This window comes from Rhinoraja longicauda, chromosome 20, assembly GCF_053455715.1.
Source record: "Rhinoraja longicauda isolate Sanriku21f chromosome 20, sRhiLon1.1, whole genome shotgun sequence".
In the NCBI taxonomy this organism is placed as follows: domain Eukaryota; kingdom Metazoa; phylum Chordata; class Chondrichthyes; order Rajiformes; family Arhynchobatidae; genus Rhinoraja; species Rhinoraja longicauda.
Genome location: NC_135972.1, coordinates 24,586,652 through 24,611,641, shown reverse-complemented (window position 1 = coordinate 24,611,641; position 24,990 = coordinate 24,586,652). Strand labels below are relative to the sequence as shown.

At 41.9% G+C, this 24,990-nt stretch overlaps 1 protein-coding gene across 1 annotated transcript in view; it reads right to left on the bottom strand.

Annotated features, from left to right (window-relative positions):
• Positions 1-24,990, bottom strand: part of LOC144603668 (protein phosphatase 1H-like) — a 110,397-nt gene that overhangs the window by 8,315 nt on the left and 77,092 nt on the right. Inside the window, exons 5-9 of the mRNA XM_078417262.1 lie at positions 23,813-23,897; positions 20,213-20,331; positions 15,885-15,948; positions 5,389-5,496; positions 999-1,150 (exon numbers count right to left, since the gene is read on the bottom strand). Of these exons, the coding sequence (XP_078273388.1) occupies positions 999-1,150; positions 5,389-5,496; positions 15,885-15,948; positions 20,213-20,331; positions 23,813-23,897 (528 nt within the window). The remainder of the gene's footprint in view (positions 1-998; positions 1,151-5,388; positions 5,497-15,884; positions 15,949-20,212; positions 20,332-23,812; positions 23,898-24,990) is intronic.

Here is a 24,990-nt window from a genome sequence, read left to right as displayed (position 1 = left end):
TTATTTCATTGAAACTCACAAAATTATTCCACGGCCCGATAGGGTGAACACAGGGAGATGGTTGCCCTGACTGTAGATTCAAGGGTCACAGAATAAGGGGGAGGCTGTTTAGGACTGAAATAAGGAGAAAATGCAGAGGATGGTAAATCTTTACAATGCAGTATCCTGAACGGTGATAAATTATTGTCTTCGAGGTCATTCGAAACAGAGACATATCACTTTCTGAATATTAAGGGGGCTGAATGATATGTGAGCTGTGAAGGAAAATAGAGCCAAGGGTGAAAGATCAAGCAGCACCTTTGTGAATGCTATGAGCTGATTGTTTGGAATTCCTGATGGTTTGGCATTGGGCTCATTGATGAGTCAGAATGTGAGGCCAGGGCCCAGTATACAAGCTGAGTGTGTGGCCAGAGCCTTTTTCCAAAGTGCAGCCACAGCCAGGGTCCAGTCTGTGTGTCAGATGTGTCACTCCCTTTAAACTCACAAGATTAACTGGAAAATGTATTATACTGCTGTGTAACATGTGAAAAAGTGAAATGGACAAATGTATGCATTTTAATAAGAGTCACATTCAATAGTCTGAAAAATCCGATGGCCTGGTGTTGGATTATCAGAATTTTACTACAATAAACAAGCTTGCAGTGTCAGATGTCTAGACGCTCCTAATGTCAGAATATTCAAAAAAGAATACGGCTGATTCTGTACCTTTTTCCATATTTCAATCTCACATTCCTTGATTTTCCATAAATCTATTGATCTCAGCCTTGAATGTGATTGACTGAATAACGATCAATAGGGTTGACTCATTGACTGAACATCTATACAAAAACCACTGGGAATTCATAGATGCACAACGACTCTGCAAGAAATGGTCAACTTCCTAAACCGATAAATGTTAATGGCATAGTAAGTATTTTCACTAAAAATATTTCCATTACAGATTATTCATTCTAAATTATTAACTAGCAACTGATAACCAAATGGAACTCCTCACAGACCTGTGTGGGTCATCAGGATCACAGTTGGCAAGAAAGCTGGTGATAGCATCAGCCACTTCTTTATTTGATAGAACATCCCAGAGGCCATCCGTGGCTAGAACCAGTGTATCGTCCGCATCGTGTTCTTGCTCTGTGCAGTCGTAGACTCTTACCTGTACACACATCAATTAAAATTTCTTTATTTGAAACAAATATTTCAAAGGAGCCATAATGTTTTTCAAGCACGAACAAATTCTCTCAGCATTATTCTATCAATTATTCATGGAACTAACGCATTAAAGATTCCCATGGTTGTAAAATCAAACTGACAGTGAATAACAATAAATCTTAAATGCCAAAAAACAAAAATACAGAATAATGGATTCTATTCACCTTTTATGTGGGAAACCATTGCTTTCTTTGTTTATAAATCCTTTAGATTGCAAATGTGCTTTATTTTAATTTCAGGAGAAATGTTGTCACCCATCACTAGTGCAAGGCTCTTGGCTTTAAAATTCATTTAGGCCAACAGCATTTCACTGGCTTCTCCGTGGAAATTCGACAGTTAAAATTCCCATGGCAACACCCCGTCTCATCGCAGTAGCTCATAAACCATGCAAGATAGGCTCAACTCTGCTTTGTAGATTTACATCCTTGAATTGAAATGCTCTGAGCAGAGAAGATGCAAAATTCTCATATGTAGAAACTACAGTGACAGAATTACTGGAAAATCTGTATTCTTAACACATTGTTTAACTTACATTGGATTGAAATAAATAGATATCATGCTTTTATTTAAGGAACCGAAAATCTGTCCTAAAGTTTTTGTAATTAATCATTAGATCCTAAAGCTGGTTATATCTGGTACATTGCAAAATTAATAACAAAATTGTTTGTAAGCAGCAGAGCGAAATAAATTAAAATGCATGTGTTGGAAACAAAAGTTATACCTGAAAGGGAAATGTTCCGTGTGTCTGAAAGGTGTTTTAAAACTCAGGAACAGTTGCACAGCGGGTTGTGGGTACCTGGAATGTATGATAGCGATGATAGTGGTATTTAAGAAGCTTTTAACCAAACACGGACATAATGGGATATGGATTATGCACAGGCAGATGAGATTAGTTGATCTTGACATTATGTTTGGCACTAATTGTGGGCCGAAGTTCCCTCTGCTGTACTGTTCTATATCCAATGTAAAATCAGCACACCCAATGACGTGCAAACTGAACTGTTGGTGTGCAAGAATGTCTGCTTCTGTTTGCATTGATTTAAGATATTGCTTTTATGGCCTCAGGGCGCAAGCACAATTTCCAGAAAGTTCAGAAGTAATTCTTGCCCATTGCACTGTGAATACTGACATTGATTCTCTGACAAATATGCACAAACTAGAAAGAAAATAAAGAGAAATTTTATGAAATTACAGGGCCAGTCACATTAATCATTTAATATTTTTATGCCTCACGTCTTCAGTGACTTTATGGCCTTGGGCTGTCAGATTCAGGAGTGAAATGAACATTTCTCCTTCCGAAACTAAATTATAGCATTCGTTCTCCTGAATGCACCTTCACTGAATATTCGGCACTCATTTGCAAAATTAAAATGGATATTAAGTTTGCAACCAATAAAGTAAATCAAGTATTTCATTCAAAAATGTTTTGGTTAGTATGCAGATTGATTAATCTGCAGGACTGGATGTAGTGGAGTAACATGCTGCATGGGAAAACACTGTTATTTTCTTCTTAGGCTGTCCCTTGGGTCAAGGATGATTTGTTTCCACTCTAGTTTTGAGAAGTGGAATATGCCTGTGCATTAATTTTTCTAACATGGAAAGGCCATTGCACACCAGATACTATGTGGTCTTGATGGCGTATACCTTGGTCCAATGGCAAGGAAGTCCAAGACAATTGGAAATCAGGCTCTGTTGTACATTAATGGAGAAATAAGTACACCCACACATATACAAAATCTTGTCCAATCCCTCTGCCTTGACGTTCTTTCTCTTACCATGATTACCTACCTCCTTTAGTTGCCTTCCTTCAGACTGCCTATTTCTATCTCCCCTCCCCCAATCGCAACCCTTTGTGACCCTCTCAACTACAATTCCTTCACTCACCCCTTTTCCCTCCTGGTATCTTCCTCCATTTTGCTTCACAAAACATCTGCATCCCATCGTCCCACCACACGTCCAAACCTCTCCTAATCTGCTGACCATTTTCTCTCTCCATGAGCAAAACTGTTCCTTCAACTGCTCTTGCTTGCCCTCTCTAGCGACCCTCCCAGAATGCTAATTTCTGCTCTCAACCCCACCTCCACCCCTAGGTTGTAGTAGCCTTGCTGTCACTAGGTTCAATTTCCAGACCCTTGCTGCTGGGCCCACGCCCCACTAACCTCCCCCAAAAAACTCTTGGGGGAATCTTTAGCCATCCCTGTGTTGCCTGATGATGGCAGACCACACACTTCTGCTGTTCTGTGCTGGGTTTCCCTTTTCCGAGTCAGTGGACTCACACTATTCTATATCTTGAAATTAAGACTCAAAGAGAATTGTTTAAATTTCAAATCAGATGGCCACATACACAGGCTTCATTTCAGCAGAGGACTTCAGATGAGCCAGCAGATACTTCACGTTATTGGGAATAGAACAGAATCCTTGCTCTGCATTTAAGATATTCCCTTCCTGGGTCAACCAAGTCAGCGTTATGTCTCAAAACACATTACTTTTCTGACTGCTAGGCAGAATGCACTCTGGTAACTATTTATTGGCCAATACCAGCTTTGCTGAGGATGACTACAATGCTGAACGATTTTCAAGTTGCATTCATTGAATACTGCACAAAAAGGCCGAGCACTACCGCAAATACATTGTAATGGCTGCCTCATAAAGAAGCATCAACTCATTTTACAGGGAGTTTTTCATTTGCAAAACATTCCCTTTACAATTGTGAAGGACCAATGTTCTGCATCTGTGTCAGGCTTTGAGTCATCCTTTCATTTAAGCTGCACGCAGGTGGCCATTCCACAAGAAGGATTTCAATCTGTTTTCTTATTTACGTTTTGTGGGAACAGACGGTGTGACAGAGATCTTCTATAGAAATGCTGCAAGCTCACTGCGTGGTATTCCTTTAAACTCCCACTCTGTATCTCCCACCTCCCAGTTCTCTCCAAACTCCTATTGCCTTTGCCTGACACTGTACTGGCCCAACCTGCCAACGGATGGACTTAAACCCTCAGGTAGCAAGATGCAGCGAAGCCTCAATAGCAAATCCACTGTTTCCTTATCCAGCCCAACAAATGTCAGGTTTTTGTGCCAAAATTATACCCACACTGGACAGAATTACAAATCCCTTTCACAACATGAGCAAAATACTGATTGCAGGAGACTCTAAAGCTACCGGAGACAATGAAGGTTGTAAGCATTAGTTTGTTTGTAATATTTGTTCTTAAAGTGACTCGTTCCAAGAATAGAGTTTGTTTTCTCAAAAACAAGAACATAGAACAGTACAGCACAGCACAGAACAGGCCCTTCGGCACATAATGTCTGTGTCAAACATCATACCAAATTAAGCTAATCCCTTCTGCCTGCATGTGATCCATATCCCAGCATTCCTTACATATTCATGTCTCCATCCAAAAGCTCTTAGATACCACTATCGTATTTGCTTCCGCCATGACCTCAGGCAGAAGTAGATATGGGAATCTAAAAGAAATGGATGAATGTGATTTTCCAACTGTCCACATGGGGGGAAAGGTCAATTTAAAATCACATAAAACAATATGGTTTCCAGCCAGTCTGAGGATTCAGCTATGGAAATTGAGGTCAAGAAATATGAAAAGGATGACTTGTTATTGAATATTGAGTGAAAGGAAATTTGGGGTCATCCAATCTTATGTTGGAGGTTGGAGGCACAAGGAACTGCAGATGCTGGTTCATCTGCTGACCATTTTAACTTCCCTTTACCTTCCCTGTGCCCCACCTGGATTGGCACATGTTTCTTCCCCCCCCCCCCCCCCACCACCACCTATATTCCTTCCTCTAGTTTCACAATTTGCATCTCTTCTATCCTTGTGTCAAACATTTTGTCTTTTCATCTCTGACATTTGTCCAGCCATCTACCTATCAACCCCACCCCCCATCACCTGTATCCACCTATCACATGCCAGGCTTTGACCTGCCCCCACCTCTCTTCCAACTTTCTCCCCGTCCCACCCCATAATCAGTCTGGTGAAGGGTCCTGACCCAAAATGTCACATATCCATGTTCGAGAGAGAGAGGCTACCTGACCCGCTGAGTTACTCCAGCAATTTGTGTCCTTTTTTTGTCAGTAGGTAACTGATTAAAATGCTAACTGTGGTTAAAAGGGATGGAGTAAAGTTTTTAAATTACACAATGTAGTAGAAAGTAAGATTGCTTTACCTCAGGTGTGCTCGAGAGAAAGGGCTTTATGTGGATATTTGAATCGTGAACCTTCAAATCATGGTCTCCAAATCCTCGGGTCACACCAATGGTTGCCATCACACGTGCCTAATGAACAAATCACATTTTGCCCCTCAGTTTGCACGTCACTTATCAACTGATAAACACAGTGATTTCAAAGAAAGATTTAAAAATAATAGTACTTTACAACACGCTTCACAGGTACTTCATTATCTGCAGGGTGGTTTGAGACACCCATTGTATACAAGACAGCACATAAAACCAGCATGTTGATGTCACAGTGCAGATACCAGTCCTGTGTGAGTTAACCCAGCATTGCAAATCACACACCTTTGTCTTTTACAGTGAAAAATAAACCTTGGGGCACAACAGATTATTAGTTGTTCAAAATTAATGCAGGAGAATGGAATTGGAGTAAGTGACGAATGAGTGAGGGCAATAGAGAAAATTGGGGGTGGGGGTGGGGGGGGGGGGGGGGAGGGGATTCTAGCTGTAGCTGCTCCATGTACATTGAGCAAACCTAGCACACTCCACCCGACACTTGAAATAAATCAAGAAAGATTTGAAGGGTCTCGACCCGAAACGTCACCCATTCCTTCTCTCCAGAGATGCTGCCTGACCCGCTGAGTTACTCCAGCATTTTTGTGCCTACCTAAGATTTAGAAAGAGATAGGTTCTTTATTGAAATATGCTGACAGAACAACCAAATGAGGTTTGGCTCAATATTAAACTTGGTGAATAATTTTATGATTACAGTGTGGTCTCAGAGTATCTTTCAGTTATCAGGTGTCTTTCAGTTAGCAGCTGTACCATACATATATGGACGAACATTGATTGCTCTGCCTTCTCCTTCAACCACAACTGTGTAAGAGAGTTTCAGATTTTTCCACCATTAGCAAGACGTTTCAATGACTAAACCTTATGTCCCATCCTCACAACTATTCCTGTGAGATTCAATGGTGGAAGCATCACTTTGTAAAATAGTACCCTTAACCACCTTCTACATATTCCAAAACTATAGACATGGTACATACATTTTCCAAAGCATATTCTTCTCACAGCTTTTGGTCTTCAGGTTTACTACATAACATGACACTTGTTAGGTAAGTATGCAGTGACAAACGGATCAGCCTAAAATACAGGTGAATCATTTATAAACGAACAAATAATTCACTGAAATAAACCACTTAACTTCAGTGATAGAAAGTTTTCAGCAGTGTTGTAAAATGACTGGTTTCATACCCGGCAAAGAGAGGAAAGACTTGTACTTTTATAACACCCATCTTAATCTCAGGATAACCCAAAACACCTTATTGGCACTGACCTGCTTTTGAAGAATAGTCCCCGTTTAAATGAGGAAGCACCGGAACAGAAATGCACAAAGGAAACTCTCACAAACAGCAATGACCAAATAATGTATTGTTTTATTATGCAACTTAAAGGATGAATATTGGCTGCTGTGTAAAGGAGAGCAGTCTGGCTCTTCTTTCAACTTCCAGGATGGACTCTTTTATAAACAGCTGACTAGACCTTGGCTGACACCTGTCTGAAGAAGGGTCCTGTCCTGAAACATTGTTTGTTCTTTCCCTCCACCAATGCCGCCTGACCCTCTGGGTTCCTCTGTACTTTGTGTTTTGTTCAGCTCATTTGAAAAAAAAAGGCACCTTTGACAGGGCGGCATTGGGACTATAGGCCTGAACTTTATTCTTAAAAATTCTGGAGTAACCCAGTGTCTCACTGGTGACCTTCCAGTTTTATGTGGCAGCCTACACTCATCATGAACTGGACACATTGAACATTTCACATCTTGCAAATGTTCAGTCACTGAACCTCTGAATATTTATGAGCTCCAGTATCTACCCACCAGTGAAATTGACACACGAGGTGAATTTCAATAACCATGTGAAGCATCAATTTCTCAATCATTTTTTTATTTCTTTGTGATACACTGATTGGACTGAGGCAGGGAGTTTCTGCAACACAACTAGTTTTCATGAGAATGCTTTAACCAGAAATTGGGATTTGTTTAGTGCACAAGCATTTGTGTTTTTCCCCTGTGCTTCATTAACACAATCCATAATTCCAACTTGTGTTACTTGAGCTGTGAAGGCATTCCTGTCCATGGAGAGTGACTGTCAGCATGTTTTTTTCCCTTTGGCATAGATTACTCGGGGCAGGGAGATAGGGCATATTTGGCAGAAAAGGGGGCCATTGGGAAACCAACAAAGAAAAATAGTCAGTAAAGAAACCCAGCCCCATGAAAGGGAGAAAGAACAGAAAGGCTCACACATCCAGATGGGTGAACAGCTGGGTTTCCTAAAGCACGTAAGAAAGTGCTTTTAAAGTGTGTCAATGTTGTAATTTCTGGAAACATGGCATCCAATTTGTGCATAGCAAATTGTAATGTAAGGGTTAAATAGACTGTGTCAGCTAAAATGGAGTTGTCAGCTAACAGCCATATGCATGTTTTTCAGCTAAATTAACAGCACCACATGTCAAGTAAGCATGTTTGCCTAGAAAAACAATTAAATGTTTAGGAAAATGCTTGGGGTAACTTGGAAGAACCAGTAAATCATGAGGCCACCTGCAAGGTCACTAATACAAACCTTTACCTTCCCAGAGTAATTCGAAACGTGCTCAAGACTAACTATTTGAATTAGCTACTCAAGGCTAACTAATAATCAGTTATTAGCCTGATTTGACAAACAACTGTTTTCAACGCTTCGAGGATAGCCAGTCTTAAAATAGTCATCTGTTGTTCTTAGATTAGCGTAGAAGCTTGGGCTTTTAGGTATAAAAGTGTCTATTACACAGGTGCTCAGGGGATTTCATCTTGGGCCAAGCTTCTGGAGAGGCACCAGGACACAGAGGTTCTTTGAAAGATCTCCAGTCGAAGCTTTTATAGAGTTCCCAACAAGCCTTTGAAGTTACAGCCTTCAAGGCTGAAACAATTGTCAGATTCAGTATTGATATGCTATTTCCTGCTGCTATTTATATTGCAGTTTATGTGTCTTTTTAGCATTGCTTTAACTGAAGTTGTATAGCCATTCTATTGCTATCTTCTCGGTACTTTGTTGCTGCTTTGATACAGCCTTTACTAAATGTTTGTGCTTTAAATTTGATATAAGTGTTCTTCCTTCATCATTGATCAGAATCCTTAAAACCGTCTATTATTCCATTACATAGGCTTCCATAAATGATCCATTGGCATCACTTCAAACAAGACCAGATAAATTATCTTTGTTGTTCTGGCCCTCAGAGAATATCATAGAAAGAAATTTGGGTAGAAATTCATCTGACAAATGTCACTCAAAACGTGCTTTGAACTCTGCAAGTCAAAGTAGATTGCAATGTGCATATTTTATTGGACTCTGTATTTAGAGTGCCTGGCAGAGGATAAATTTTACTCCAATATTTTGTTCCTTTCATGTTGCAGTTTGTGGGAGCTTGCCATGTGCAAACTGGGTGTTGCATTTCCAACATTGCAACAGTGACTACAGTTCCAAGAGCATGTCATTTCTTCTTACAGTCTTTGAGACATTCTGGTGTTATGAAAAGCAAATATAAACAAAAATCTATTTTTCTTTCGATACTTAAAAACCAACAGAAAAGGGTTCACATAATTATACCATAAAACAGACCGAGATGGTGAGGTAGACATTGTATGAACTTTACATCTGTCAAAGCAAAAGATTAGATTGTTAAAAATGGATGGAACAATAAAAGCCTGAAGAAAGAATGAGATTGACTCGAGGGACCAGCGGAACTGGTCGAGAAAGAATAAATTTGCATTTATATAACCAATTTATCAGAAATGCTCCACAGCATTTGTGTAAAATGCATTCATCATGAGGTAGAATCATTGTAGTTACATTGAAAATCTCGGCCAGTGGCTTGCACATATATAGTACTTTACATGCCCACTTCAAGTCACCCCAAAGCACTTGTCCAGCCCATGCAGGCAGTAGTGTGTTGAGGGGGAAGTGGGCCTCGCAGAAGCATTTACTGTACACGTACCCCATCCCCTCTATAATCATTAAACTTGTAAAGGAAATAGGTGGATACCCACATATGTACGTCTAAGGTTTACTTCAAAACATAGCCTGGGCCAATTAAATACTTCATGAAAACATAAATGCTATAGTGTTTAAAAAAAGAAGACAGCCAGTGTACACACAGAAAGATTTCAGAAACAGTAACGTGATACCAGCCAATATTTTGTCAAATTGAGTGAAGGATCATCAAAGGCCAAGCCTCCAACGATAGCTCACTTCTCTGAAATCCTTCACATCCACCTGAGAGCACAGGTGGGGCCTCGATTTTGCATATTATCTGAACGGTGGCAATCCTAACAGTGCAACATACCTAGGGTAATACAAGGGAAAATAAACATACACTTTCATACTCTAATCTCTGTAACTGCACTTAGTTTGTAGAGCTGCACAGTTTGAAATAAAAGGGCAATACGGGGAGAAAGGATAAGGTACGAAGGTAAACTAGCCAATAATATAAAGGAAGATAGTAAAAGTTTCTTTAGGTATGTGAAGAGGAAGAAAATAGTTAAGGCAAATGTGGGTCCCTTGAAGACAGAAGCAGGGGAATTTATTATGGGGAACAAGGAAATGGCAGACGAGTTGAACCGGTACTTTGGATCTGTCTTCACTAAGGAAGACATAAACAATCTCCCAGATGTTCTAGTGGCCAGAGATCTTAGGGTGCGGAGGAACTGAAGGAAATTCACATTAGGCAGGAAATGGTGTTGGGTAGACTGATGGGACTGAAGGCTGATAAATCCCCAGGGCCCGATGGTCTGCATCCCAGGGTACCTAAGGAGGTGGCTCTAGAAATCGTGGACGCATTGGTGATCATTTTCCAATGTTCTATAGATTCAGGATCAGTTCCTGTGGATTGGAGGGTAGCGAATGTTATAGACAATAGACAATAGACAATAGGTGCAGGAGTAGGCCATTCAGCCCTTCGAGCCAGCACCGCCATTCAATGCGATCATGGCTGATCACTCTCAATCAGTACCCCGTTCCTGCCTTCTCCCCATACCCCCTCACTCCACTATCCTTAAGAGCTCTATCCAGCTCTCTCTTGAAAGCATCCAACGAACTGGCCTCCACTGCCTTCTGAGGCAGAGAATTCCACACCTTCACCACTCTCTGACTGAAAAAGTTCTTCCTCATCTCCGTTCTAAATGGCCTACCCCTTATTCTTAAACTGTGGCCCCTTGTTCTGGACTCCCCCAACATTGGGAACATGTTTCCTGCCTCTAATGTGTCCAATCCCCTAATTATCTTGTATGTTTCAATAAGATCCCCCCTCATCCTTCTAAATTCCAGTGTATACAAGCCTAATTGCTCCAGCCTTTCAACATACGACAGTCCCGCCATTCCGGGAATTAACCTAGTGAACCTACGCTGCACGCCCTCAATAGCAAGAATATCCTTCCTCAAATTTGGAGACCAAAACTGCACACAGTACTCCAGGTGCGGTCTCACCAGGGCCCGGTACAACTGTAGAAGGACCTCTTTGCTCCTATACTCAACTCCTCTTGTTATAATAATAATAATAATAATAATGCATTACATTTATATAGCGCTTTTCATACACTCAAAGACGCTTTACAGGGATTTAAAGAACATAGGGAAGTGAATAAATAGATAAATAAGTAAACGAACAGAGAAAGGAGACAGAAGGTGAGGTGACCTTCAGTGGTTGAAGGCAGTACTGAACAGGTGAGACTTCAGTGATGTTTTGAATGTGGTGAGTGAGGAGGAGTCTCTGACGGTTTGGGGTAGTGAGTTCCATAGGGTGGGAGCAGCGATGGAGAAAGCCCTGTCCCCCCAGGATCTGAGTTTGGTCCGGATGGGGGGGATAGGAGATTGGCAGCAGCAGAGCGGAGGGTGCAGGTGGGAGTGTGCCTGTGGAGGAGGTCAGTCAGGTAGGATGGGGCCAGGTTATGGAGGGCTTTGTAGGTCATGAGGAGGATTTTGTACTGGATTCTCTGGGGGATGGGGAGCCAGTGGAGTTTGTAAAGGACGGGGGTGATATGGTCACGGATCGGGGTGTGGGTGAGTAGACGGGCAGCGGAGTTTTGAATGTATTGAAGTTTACTAATGATTTTTGAGGGTGCGCCATAGAGGAGGCTGTTGCAGTAGTCCAGACGGGAGGTGATGAAGGTGTGGATGAGGGTTTCTGCAGCTGTGGAGGAGAGGGATGGACGGAGACGGGCAATGTTTTTGAGGTGGAAGAAGGCTGTCTTTGTGATGTGTTTGATGTGTTTGTCGAAGGAGAGGGTTTGATCAAAGATGATTCCAAGATTCCGGATGTGAGGGGAGGTGGATACTGGCAGACCATCAATATTGAGGATGAAGTTTTGGGTGGATTTGGTGAGCGTTTTTGGACCAATGATGATGATTTCAGATTTGTTGCAGTTGAGTTTGAGGAAATTTGATTGAAGCCAAGATTTTATTTCAGTGATGCAGTTTGTCAGTGTAGAGTGTGTGGTGGTGGAGATTGACTTGGTGGAGATGAGGAGCTGGATATCATCGGCGAAGCAGTGGAAGTTGAGACCATGATGGCGGATTAATTGACCAAGGGGGAACAGGTAGAGGATGAAGAGGAGGGGGCCAAGGACTGAGCCAACATTCCATTGGCTTTCTTCACTGCCTGCTGTACCTGCATGCTTCCTTTCAGTGACTGATGCACTAGGACACCCAGATCTCGTTGAACATCCCCTCTTCCTAACGACACCATTCAGATAATAATCTGCCTTTCTATTCTTACTTCCAAAGTGAATAACCTCACACTTATCTACATTAAACTGCACCTGCCATGTATCCGCCCACTCACACAACCTGTCCAAGTCACCCTGCAGCCTTATTGCATCTTCCTCACAATTCACACTACCACCCAGCTTAGTATCATCTGCAAATTTGCTAATGGTACTTTTAATCCCTTCATCTAAGTCATTAATGTATATCGTAAATAGCTGGGGTCCCAGCACCGAACCTTGCGGTACCCCACTGGTCACTGCCTGCCATTCCGAAAGGGACCCATTTATCCCCACTCTTTGCTTTCTGTCTGTCAACCAATTTTCTATCCATGTCAGCACCCTACCCCCAATACCATGTGCTCTAATTTTGCCCACTAATCTCCTATGTGGGACCTTGTCGAAGGCTTTCTGAAAGTCGAGGTACACCACATCCACTGACTCTCCCCTGTCAATTTTCCTAGTTATCCCACTTTTTAAGAAAGGAGGGAGAGAGAAAACAGGAAATTATAGACCAGTTAGTCTGACATCGGTGGTGGGGAAGATGCTGGAGTCAATTATAAAAGACGAAATTGCGGAGCATTTGGATAGCAGTAACAGGATCGTTCTGAGTCAGTATGGATTAACGAAGGGGAAATCATGCTTGACTAATCTTCTGGAATTTTTTGAGGATATAACTATGAAAATGGATGGGAGAGTCGGTGAATGTGGTGTACCTTGACTTTCAGAAAGCCTTCGACAAGGTCCCACATAGGAGATTAGTGGGCAAAATTAGAGCACATGGTATTGGGGGTAATGTACTGACATGGATAGAAAATTGGTTAGCAGACAGAAAGCAAAGAGTGGGGATAAATGGGTCCCTTTCAGAATGGCAGGCAGTGACTAGTGGGGTACCGCAAGGCTCGGTGCTGGGACCGCAGCTATTTACAATATACATTAATGACTTGGATGGAGGGATTAAAAGTAACATTAGCAAATTTGCAGATGACACAAAGCTGGGGGGCAGTGTGAACTGTGTGGAAGATGCTATAAGGTTGCAGGGTGTTTTGGACAGGTTGTGTGAGTGGGCGGATGCATGACAGATGCAGTATAATGTGTATAAGTGTGAGGTTATCCACTTTGGTGGTAAGAATAGGAAGGCAGATTATTATCTAAATGGTTAGGGAAGGGGACGTACAACGAGATCTGGGTGTCCTAGTGCATCAGTCACTGAAAGGAAGCATGCAGGTACAGCAGGCAGTGAAGAAAGCCAATGGAATGTTGGTCTTCATAACAAGAGGAGTTGAGTATAGGAGCAAAGAGGTCCTTCTGCAGTTGTACAGGGCCCTGGTGAGACCGCACCTGGAGTACTGCTTGCAGTTTTGGTCTCCAAATTTGAGGAAGGATATTCTTGCTATTGAGGGCATGCAGTGTAGGTTTACTAGGTTAATTCCCGGAATGGCGGGACTGTCGTATGTTGAAACACTGGATCGACTAGGCTTCTATACACTGGAATTTAGAAGTATGAGAGGGGATCTTATTGAAACATATAAGATTATTAAACATATAAGAGGCAGGAAACATGTTCCCAATGTTGGGGGAGTCCAGAACCAGGGGCCACAGTTTAAGAATAAGGGGTAGGCCATTTAGAACGGAGATGAGGAAAAACTTTTTCAGTCAGAGAGTTGTAAATCTGTGGAATTCTCTGCCTCAGAAGGCGATGGAAGCCAATTCTCTGAGTGCTTTCAAGAGAGAGCTAGATAGAGCTCTTAAGGATAGCGGAGTCAGGGGGTATGGGGAGAAGGCAGGAACGGGGTACTGATTGGGAATGATCAGCCATGATCACATTGAATGGTGGTGTTGGCTCGAAGGGCCGAATGGCCTCCTCCTGCACCTACTGTCTATTCTCTATTGAAGAACTGAGCGCTCCAGTTTTCTCCCACATCCGAATGATGTGCAAGTTCGTAGGTTAATTGGCCTCTATAAAATTACCCCTAATGTGTAGAGAGTGGTTGAGAAAGTGGGATAACATGGAACTTGTGTGAAAAGGTAATCAAATATAGTCAGCATGGGCCAAAGGGTCTGTTTCCATGCTGTATCTCTAAACTAAACTACTGACTCAAGAGGCAAGTATATTATAAATGGAGTCCCACAAAGGCAGCCATTTGGCACTCTGCTAAGAGGCAATAATAGGAATCTCTTTGGAGTGTTGCCTTCAGGGAAGAAAGTTGCCCAGGGACAAGTCACCAGTGTGGGACCGCCAACATTCTGTTGAATAGCGTCTCTAATACCTTAGCATGGCTTTAGCCTGGCAGAATCACCTGAGACTGCATACGTGATTCCAAGAACAAAACACCAACCTACAATTCAATAGTTGAGTTTGTCATGGTATCTGGTCATGATTGTAACATGATTTGGGTCCATCCATTGTTATATTCTAATAAAAGAATCCACAGAAGATAAAGTAGATTAACAGGAAGAAACAAAATTGTAAATTAGAAGAACTTAACCAAACAGAATAGATGCAATAAAAAACTGAAGATAAACTAATGCAACAGAACCAGAGGAAGAAAAAATGTAGGAAAGAACATCAAACAAATTAATAAAATCATTAAATGCCCTGGAGTTTAATGGGTACATTTGGCCAACTGAGCATGTGCTAGTTATTTTGCGAGAGTCATCCATTTTATGCTATTGCCCTGCTCTTTACCCATAAGCTCTATACATTATTTTCCAATTTATCCTATTTTCTTTAAATGTTGCTCTTTTATCCTTTGAGATGCTTTTTAAAACCTACACCTCCAGCAAGCATTTGCTCCACCATCTCCTTATATAGCCCAGCTTGGTGTCAAACACTTCTGGGTGACACTCCTATGAAGAAGTTTACACAAAGTGTATGAAAATAACTGCAGATGCTGGTACAAATCGAAGGTATTTATTCACAAAATGCTGGAGTAACTCAGCAGGTCAGTCAGCATCTCAGGAGAGAAGGAATGGGCGACGTTTCGGGTCGAGACCCTTCTTCAGACTGATCTGGTTTACACAAAGGGACACAAAGTGTTTGAGTAACTCAACGGGTCAGACAGCATCTCTGGAGAACATTTCATTTTTTTGACGTTTTGGGTTTGAGAAGGGTCCCTACCCAAAACATCACCTATCCAGAGCTGCAGCTTGACCCGCTGAGTTACTCCAGCACTTTGTGTCCTTTCTTTGTCTTTCCTCTGGTTCTCTGGAGCAATTCCCATAAATCTGCATTCGCTAAACGAAGTAACAGAAGAACAGCAGAGAAGAGATTAGCAGAATCAGCAAACCAGAAAAGGAAATGGGTAGAGAAAAAAATGGAAATTACTTGCAGAAATAACCATTCAGCAAATACCCTTGTTTACTCAACCAAGGCATGTGCATTAAAGTATTGGGATGAAAAATGTGGCAGGATTAATTCACTGAGTGCAGCCTATGATTGACAGCATGCCCAGGTTCATGATGTGCCCCGTTTAAATTACCAGCGTGTGACTTTTGGAAATAATTACATTTTATAGGTCGGCAAGTAATCTTGCTAGAATAATAATAAATGGAGCTGTGTGCTTTTAGGTGGGGGTTGGGATGAAAGGGTGAGAGAGTAGTTCTTATTTCATTGCTACAATCCCCTTCTAACCTGCTCACCAAATGACCTATAGAAATACAAACACTCCTATTCATATGCAACATAATTCCCTACCTTCTTTCCCTCCCCGTATACCAAAGGAAACTTTAGATCATCTTCTTCGATGGTTTTATAGGCCCTGTGGTGAAAAGAAAACAGTTTTCATCAGCAGAATAGATTCATTATCCCTCCCACCCCAGGCCATTTCTGCATTAACTACATGGTCTAGCGTGCAGCCTTACTGTTAATGTCCGTTAGGGTTGAAGGTGTGCATGGGGGAGTTGGTGCCAATCCCATTTCCCCCCCCAGGTCTTGATTTAATTAGAAATTGAAGGACATTTTACTTTCTTGTGGCCAAAATATCTGGAATTAGACTGCGGTTTTTAAACGCTTCGAAGCAAACCTCTGAGTAGTTTTTTTTCCAGTGGTGGAGGGCGCCCATGAGATAGAAGTTCTTCCCTCCCCAACCTGCCCCCTCCACCAAAAGAAAGACGCATCTCATCAGCTTGCAGTGTGAGTGGTCAATTTGAAAATACCCCAAACAACCTGTGCAAAATCTGTATTTGAATCGGTTCAAAAATGAGAAAAGAATTACACCAGCCAGATGTGCCAGCACACGGATAAATGAAAGGCAGAGAATGATTTATTAAATTATCCATCTGATTTCCATACTTCTTGCTCCTGTTATGCAATCATCCTGCCCTCCCCCATTCATGCACGTATGGACACACACACAGACACACACACGCGCACACACACACAGACACACACATGCGCACACACAGACACACACACAGACACACGCGCATGCACACAGAGACAGACAGACACACGCACACACAGACACACGCACACACACAGACACACGCACACACACAGACATACACACATTAATTCAGTAACTGCACAGTCATCCATCATTGTCAGAAAAGCCATTCAACTCAGGCCAGGTTCCCCGCTGTTTCACCGGGTCCATGCAAATATGTTGAGTCATTTGCATTCAGTAGCGTACAATCCACCATTACTGTCAACAATCTACTCTTGGCAGTCATTTGCCAGTGATTTCCTCTCTTCCATTGCGTAAAAACACTCACCCTGCACTGCAAATTATAATACATTCTCGCAATTGTGCGCCTCGCAACAATTTTCTAACAGCACCGCAAAAGGCATGACTTAAATAAAAATGTTGCATCAGAGATGTACATCAGAGCTGTGAAAACTCTTTAATTGTGCAATATTTTGGAACAATTCAACCCACGTACAAAAACCTTTTGTAATTATGATTCTTCCTGAGCTGTCATGGACCATCTTTAATCACATCTGCCTGGTTAGCTGCCACTCATAATAAAGTGACAATTATACAGCCAGTCAAGGATGTTTAATAGTCTGGTGTGGGCTGAGATAGAGTGTATAACTGGGAAGTGTGAGGAGATCCGATAGGACCATAGCTGGGGGTGGTATGGGATTGACTGCTAGATAGTTTGGTCCGATATACCTTTGGCAAGAATCTCAGGAGGATCTGGCCTAGAATTCAATGGTACTACCTGATTGATCAGCATCGAGGTTGGTCGCAAGATTGACTGGTGATGATTGGCAATGGGGCAAGTGTGTTAGAACGAGACTGTGCTGAGATCAGCCAGACACATCAAAGGTAGCAACCATGAGGAGAGCGGAGAGTGAACACCAAGGAAAAAAATATTGATGTCTGCGGTCCCACTCCAGTGGAACAGGTAAGCCGAATGTCCATCAATTAATTTAAAAAACCTGATTTCATATCTCGTGGGGCGGCACAGTGACTCGGCTGGTGGAGCTGCAGCATCACAGTGCAAGAGACTCAGGTTTGATTCTGACCTCAGGCGCTATCTGGGTGTTGTTTGCACGTTCTCGTGGTGACCGCGTGGGTTCCCTCCAGGTGCTCCAGTTTCCCCCCACATTCCGAAGATGTGCGGGTTTGTAGGTTAATTGGCCATCTGAAAATTACCCATGGTTTGTAAGGAGTGGACAAGAAAGTGGGATAACCCAGTGTGATCAATGGTCGGTGTGGACGTGGTGGGTCGAGGAGCCTGTTTCCATGCTGTATCTCTAAAACTAAAAAACTATTTAAGCCCTGCTTTGGCATGGGTGTCCTATGATGTTCACAGGTCATGAATGTGCAGAAGAATTTAGTGTGAGTGATGTCAAGGTGTGTGCTGCACATTGGAGTTACTTCATGTATCTGGGAGCCTCACTGTGGACATTTGCCATAGCTATTCTTGTCCCTCATTCATTCTTGAGTAAGACCATGTTCTCTACCTTACAGTGTGGTGAAGTGTACAGAGATCAATCTGGGCTCAAAAGGTTTTTTGTCACACAGGTGTCAGAGGTGTAGGACACTGTAGCATAAGTGGTTCCTGATTTTTGAGATTCTCTTTTTCTCTCTGCTTCCTCCATTCGTGCTCCCTTGTGAGCAAGCACAGAGGGTCACAGTTTAAGGATAAGGGGGAAGTCTTTTAGGACCGAGATGAGAACGTTTTTTTTCACACAGAGAGTGGTGAATCTGTGGAATTCTCTGCCACAGAAGGTAGTTGAGGCCAGTTCATTGGCTATATTTAAGAGGGAGTTTGATGTGGCCCTTGTGGCTAAAGGGATCAGGGGGTATGGAGAGAAGGCAGGTACGGGATACTGAGTTGGATGATCAGCCATGATCATATTGAATGGCGGTGCAGGCTCGAAGGGCCGAATGGCCTATTTTCTATGTTTCTAGAACCTGGATGGAATGTTAAAAAGTGTACCATATGCACACAATGCATCCAATTGTATTAATTTAATTTAGAGATACAGCGCCGAATCTGGCCCTTCAGCCCACCGAATCCGCATGACCAGTGATCCCCGCACACCAACACTATCCTACACACTGGGGACAATTTACAATCTTTACCAAAGCCAATGAACCTACAAACCTGTACATCTTTGGAGTGTGAGAGGATACCAGAGGACCCAGGGAAAACCCACCGGGTCACAGACAGAACGTACAAACTCTGTACAGACAGCACCCATGGTCAGGATCAAGCTCGGGTCTCTGCCGCTGTAAGGCAGCAACTATCACTGCCCTTCTAAGTGTGCAGAGACTAATCTGGGCCAGATTTAAAATAAAATCAGTTTGTATAATGCACAAAAAACATTGCATTATGTGAAAAAAATTGAGCCCACTGTACGTAGTTTGGCAGTCACTGCGAGTTTCTGCAGCACAAAACCCAACTACAAACTTCATACATCAATGATAAATGCGAGGTCTTCCTATTCTGTACGTTCTGTGTGACAGGGAGACAACTTGATTTCTAATCTAAATTAAGAGCGTGGCTTGGAGAATAATTTCTCCAACTGGATGTGATATCATGATCTGGGCTTCATGTAAATCCATGGAGTACGATATATGGCTTACTAATTGAGTGAGGTGTGACTACAATTGGCTAGTGTCATCTTTTGAAGCATACTTTGGTTTTCGTTTGTCGGTAAAGTCCCCATTGCCATAATCTCCTCTCAGTGACTCGTGCCATATACCTGCCACGCAGTGTGAAAAACCTGTCTCTCAAATCCCCTTTACGTCTTCCCCTCTTAGTTTAAACCTATGTGCTCTAGTTTAGACTTTATAAACCTCCATAAGGTCACCCTCAGCTTCCTTCACTTTGGAAAACAGTCCCAGCCTATCCAGTCTCTCATTATAACTCAAGCCCTCCAGTCCTGGCAACTTCCTTATATTTCCTACACCCTCCAAACTATTCCCTGCCAATAGTGCGGCGACCAGAACTGTACACAATACTCCAAGTGCTGTCTCACCAATGACCTTTACAGCTTTAGCATGATGTCCCAATGCTAGCATTCAATAACCCAACTGACAAAGGCAAGCAATCCATATGACTTTTACCCTGTTGCCACTTTCAGGGAACCATGTACTTGTGCCCTATGTTTCGCTGTTCAACTACACAGTCATAGTCCTTTCATTCAACCTATATGTCTTGCCTTAGTTTAACTTCCCAAAATGCATGACTTTCTACTCCTGGGAATTAAGTAGTTGGCCCAAATACAGAAGAACAGAGGTACAAGACGAGAGGAAGGAGAGTTAAAGAATCAGAGGAGAGAGCAGTTTTGTTTTGCACATAGAATTGTTGGTGGAATCACATACAGTTACTAGGTTTAAGAGGGATTTAGACAGATACACATAAATAGGCAAGGAACAGAAAAGAAAAATAGGGTTCTATTATGAACAAATGGGATTAGTGTAGTTGGGCAGAAAGGGCAGCAAGGACATGGTGGGCAAAGGGCCATTTCTGTGCACTATGACTATTGTACCTCAACACCTATTGTATGCATTAAATGCATTTATTTGGGCATAGACTCAATACCCTTTATCGTTACAGTCTTACCAGCCAGTCATGTAGAAATCCCTGAAAAGCATTTTCTTCCCAAGTTCTTTGCGCTGCACTCTTCTGGAAAACTCTAGTTGGGTAAATTCATTCCCCAGTAAAAGTGGTTGCAAAAAGGCCTGTGGACATAAACGTAAAAGAGAAAAAGTGCAGGTTAAGTTAAAACTATCCCCAAAGTATTTTTGAGATCCGGTGCAAATCCAATTAAATCCAATTTCATTCTTGCACATTATAATACCAATGTATGCAAATCAACCTTATTACCGATAAACCCATAGTAATGAAATCATCAGACTTCATAAACCTAGGTTGAAGTGCCTCATCGTTGCTTGATCCAAGATTACAAAGACCAAACATACAGCAAGCCACTAAATGTAATCAGGAACGTTAAAAACTAAAATCAGCTTGCATACAACAGATGGCGATGCCTTACAAGAAATTACTTCTACAATGTGCACACACTTACTACACTGCTGAGGGAGAAGGGGTTAAGGGATTAATATGGTGTTTCTTATGCTATTCCCCAACCTGATTGTTGCACATGCAGGTGTGAATGAATTGTGCGACTTTTAATCAAAAATCAATTTTAAGCATTTGGCTAACAAATCTAGGAACTGAATCTTTTTAATACACATCACTGCCTCATCCATTTTAAATCTCAATACATGCATATACCAGGATTTCACAACGACGAACAAAGTTTAACCCTAACCCTAACAAAAGTGGCAGTAAATGGTGAAAGCACATCTCAAGCAATGAGACCAGCACCAGAGGGAAATGTTCCACTGCCCACAAATCACAACCAAACCCTAACAATTTTGTCTCACTACCCAATAAATAACCTGACCCTAATCCTAACATTCTATTGACCTCAATATCTCATCGTCTGTCTCTACTGAGAGCATCCTTGGTCTGACTCTCATTTTCAGCCACACCAATTGAGCCTTAGCCCTTAGCTTTATTAGCAATACAGGGTGCCTATGTCTTTAGTGCTGCCTACGCCTCTCATTATTGATTAAGTTCAAAACCATAACCTATTTGGTAAAAAATGTTGCAATCATATTTCACAACTGGCCAAAAATCACAATCCGCAAAAACAGATAATTGGAGGTATCAAAAATCAATTCGCTAATCAAAGGTTAGAATGAAGATACGATAAGAGTAAATAAAGAAAAAGTGGCAAGGTTGTGATATGTCAGTGTAATATAATTAAAAGGTACTAATCTAATCATTTCACTGTTCCAAATAATAAGTAAAATATTACATTTTCAATGCATTGGTCCTTAAGAGGTGACAGGCGACTATTGTTTATTGTTAGTTACTTAGCAATGAACAACTTTGATAAGGGTGGACCTAACAACAAAGTCCTTAGCAGGACTTTCATAGTGAATGGCAGGGCCCTGCAGAGTGTTATGGAGCAGAGGGACTTAGGAGTATTAGTTCACAGTTTCCTGAAAGTGGCAATCACAGGTAGGCAGGGTGATGCAGACGACATTCAGCACTTTGGTTTAATCAGTCAGCACTGTGAATAGGTATTGGAGTGATGTTAAATTACCAAAATGCAGTAAGGGATTCAACATTGGATGAACAGGCCTTTTAACCCACAATGTCTATGCCAAGTTAAACTAATCTCTGCCTGCATGCGATCCATATCTCTCCATTCCCTGCACCTATGCACCTATCCAGATGCCTCTTAAATGCCACTATTGTTTCTGCTTTCACCACCGCCCCTGGTGGCGAGATGTGGTGTGGTTTTAAAATGGAACTAGAAATAAAGGAATGTAGAGATCTTAAAGAATTGTACAGCCAGAAATGGTTACAGACATTGACTGAACGGTGCGACAGAGGCATTTACAATCAAGGTCAAGAATCTTAAAATAGCCAAGATATTAGACTTAGAGTCAGTATCATAGATCCATAATCATTACACTATTAAAATACACATAAGCGGTGCCAAGACCGATAAATTATTATATGAACAATTTTGTCTGACAGCGACAAGACCAAACCCAGAATAATGCAAGTCTGTGAGACTGCATCCTTGCTGACTGACGAGCCAGACAAAGGATTGGGAGTGAGCCTGCTGCCATCTAGCTTCAGCCTTTTATTCATGAAGTTCAGAATGAACAGGATTAAAATAACTCCCTCAACATTTGATTGTACAGTGATTTTTTTTTTTCAATGAAGAAATTCAGCCAGCCAGTCTCTTCTGGTTGAGAATTACCCTTGCAACCCTGACGATATTTCCACATTAAGATCACACAGGCTGGTGTTATTCCAAATGCAATAATCTTTTTCCAAGTATTGTAGAACATTGTGGTCCAAATCTCTGCAGGGCATTCCAAGATTCGAAGAGAACAAGGTATTAATTCCCCAGTGCTCACATCCCTAATGTGTCAGATTTGCCACCTCTTCCCCACAGTGAAACGCCCTTGATTTCCTCCTCCCTCCTCCACAACTCCAGCCTACAATAGCCCCCTGCATTCCCCTCCTGTGTCACAACTTCCACTTGCTGGCAGAGTCTTGATTTCAGTGCTCCTGATCCCTAACCTCCCCCCTCCTTCTCTCGGAATGGCAGCCACAAACCTTCCCTTCCTTTCCTTTTAATCCCCAGCCAGTTCCCCATACATCTCTGGCCTCCAACCTTCTCTCCCCCAATATCCCTGGTCTCTCTCCCTTCCTCCCTCCCTCTCTTTCCAAAGGAAGGGAAATAAACATTGTCATAGTCATTGATGTCCGCATTCCTCATATGTATTTTATTTCAAGATATTGTTTTTTTTCCCTGATGCTCCATTATGTTTAGAAGCATTTTGCCAGTTTGTGAACTAGTTCTGCAGGTCAATGAGACAATAAAATAAGTCAGTCAAGGGTAATGCTTTTCAATTCAGGGGTTTTGTTATTCCTTTTCAAACGTTCTCCATTGTCTCCTTTGCTACTCGCATTAACCACCTGGTGGTGTCCCTGATGAGACACCGGCCCAATTGATCAAGATCTCATTGTAATCATAGATATCCTTCTTCATCTATGTTTATTTTCTTCCTTATTGAATTCCTTGGCCGAGACATTTTTTTTGTGCAGCTCCTGGAACCAACAATTGCTGATTAATTTGGAATGACTTTGTTTAACTTAAAGTTTGGCTGCACCCAACCTTGTTCCTTAACCTTCTGGCCACAGTCAAGCAGTTGACAACTTGTAATGTAGTCCCTGCATGTCTCAACCTGCATCTCCCGCTTGATTGAAATAGCACGTCAGAAGACCAATGCACCGTGTAGCCAACCTTCCCATTTAAACCAATAAAATGAATTAAGGTCTTCTCTAAATGTAAGCATTAGTCAATCGCTGTAGACCCACATCCATGAAATGCAGCCTTTCCACACTGATGTGAATAAGATGCAAAGCAACATCAATACTAAAGCCCTCGCGAAGTACAATGTTATCAGCCAATATAAAAATGGTAACTTCTCAAAAGGTGTTCCAAATAAATAATAGTTTACTTGCATTATTACAAATATGACTGAAGTGCTTCAAATCTTCAAATTACTCTTAGAGTGCTGTCACTGATACCTAGAGACGGAAGCAACTAATTTATTTCTCTCTTACCAAGTACTGGAGTCGTTGTCTTTCAGTTTCTGGTGTGAACTCCGAAGACATTGGAATGATTTCCCTATTTCGAATAATAATGGCCCTGAAATGGAAGAATCAGAATATTAAAGGAGGATTTGCTGACCCACAGGGTTTCATGATGTACATATAAAATGTAAAAATAGGCTGGCGTGTTTCTTAAACAAATAAAATTGACTTGACTTGACAACGATGATGTTTCGTTTTATTATTATCACATGTACCAAGGTTTGTTTTGTACCCTATCAAATCAGATAATACAATACTATACGCAAATACAATCAAGTCAACCAAAAACAACAGGTACAGCAAAGGGGAAAATACAGAGTGCATAATATAGTTCTAGATTTACAGGTAAAAAAGAGATTTAAAAGAGTAGAGTAATTGTATCACATGGTAGCAGATCCCCCTCTTGGAAGAGGATGCAGAGGCACCCACTCTGGCTCCATCTTCATGGCTGTGGTATCTTCACATGCAATCAATGTGAATACCACGGAAGTGTAAGGTTTTAACAGCATCGTGAACTAATCTCTATGGAACTCAGTGAGCAGATTTTTCTATCCCAATGTTCGCATGCAGTAAATGAGGGGAATGGGCTGGAGTTTGGAAATACAATAGACAATAGGTGCAGGAGTAGGCCATTCGGCCCTTTGAGCCAGCACCACCAATCAATGTGATCATGGCTGATAATTCTCAATCAGTACCCCGTTCCTGCCTTCTCCCCATATCCCCTAAACGAGCAAAAATCAAGAAAGCCAGAAGAACCCGTTGGTCAGGTGATATCCATGCAGTGAGAAACAGAGCAACATTTCATTAGGTTGCAGCATTTTCGTTTGTCCCGTCGTCGGTTTTAAACTGGCCTGGCTAATTTAACCGTTTGCAGTTTTTTCTGTTGCAAACACTCTTGGTGTTATCTTGATCTCCCTTGGTTGCTTGTTCACTTTAATTGGCATTTCATTCAGGCCCTGCGTGCCATCACATTTCAGCCACTTTGGAGAGGCAACGTTTATGAAAAATAAACAGGAAAACTGAGCTTCAGCCAAATTCAGACTGGCTGTGATCTTTAAAATGGCGGAGATGGCCCAAGTGCTCCCTACTGCTGTGCCTTCATCCTACCAAGTGCATAAAAGTCACTGTCACTCAGACATGAATTTTAC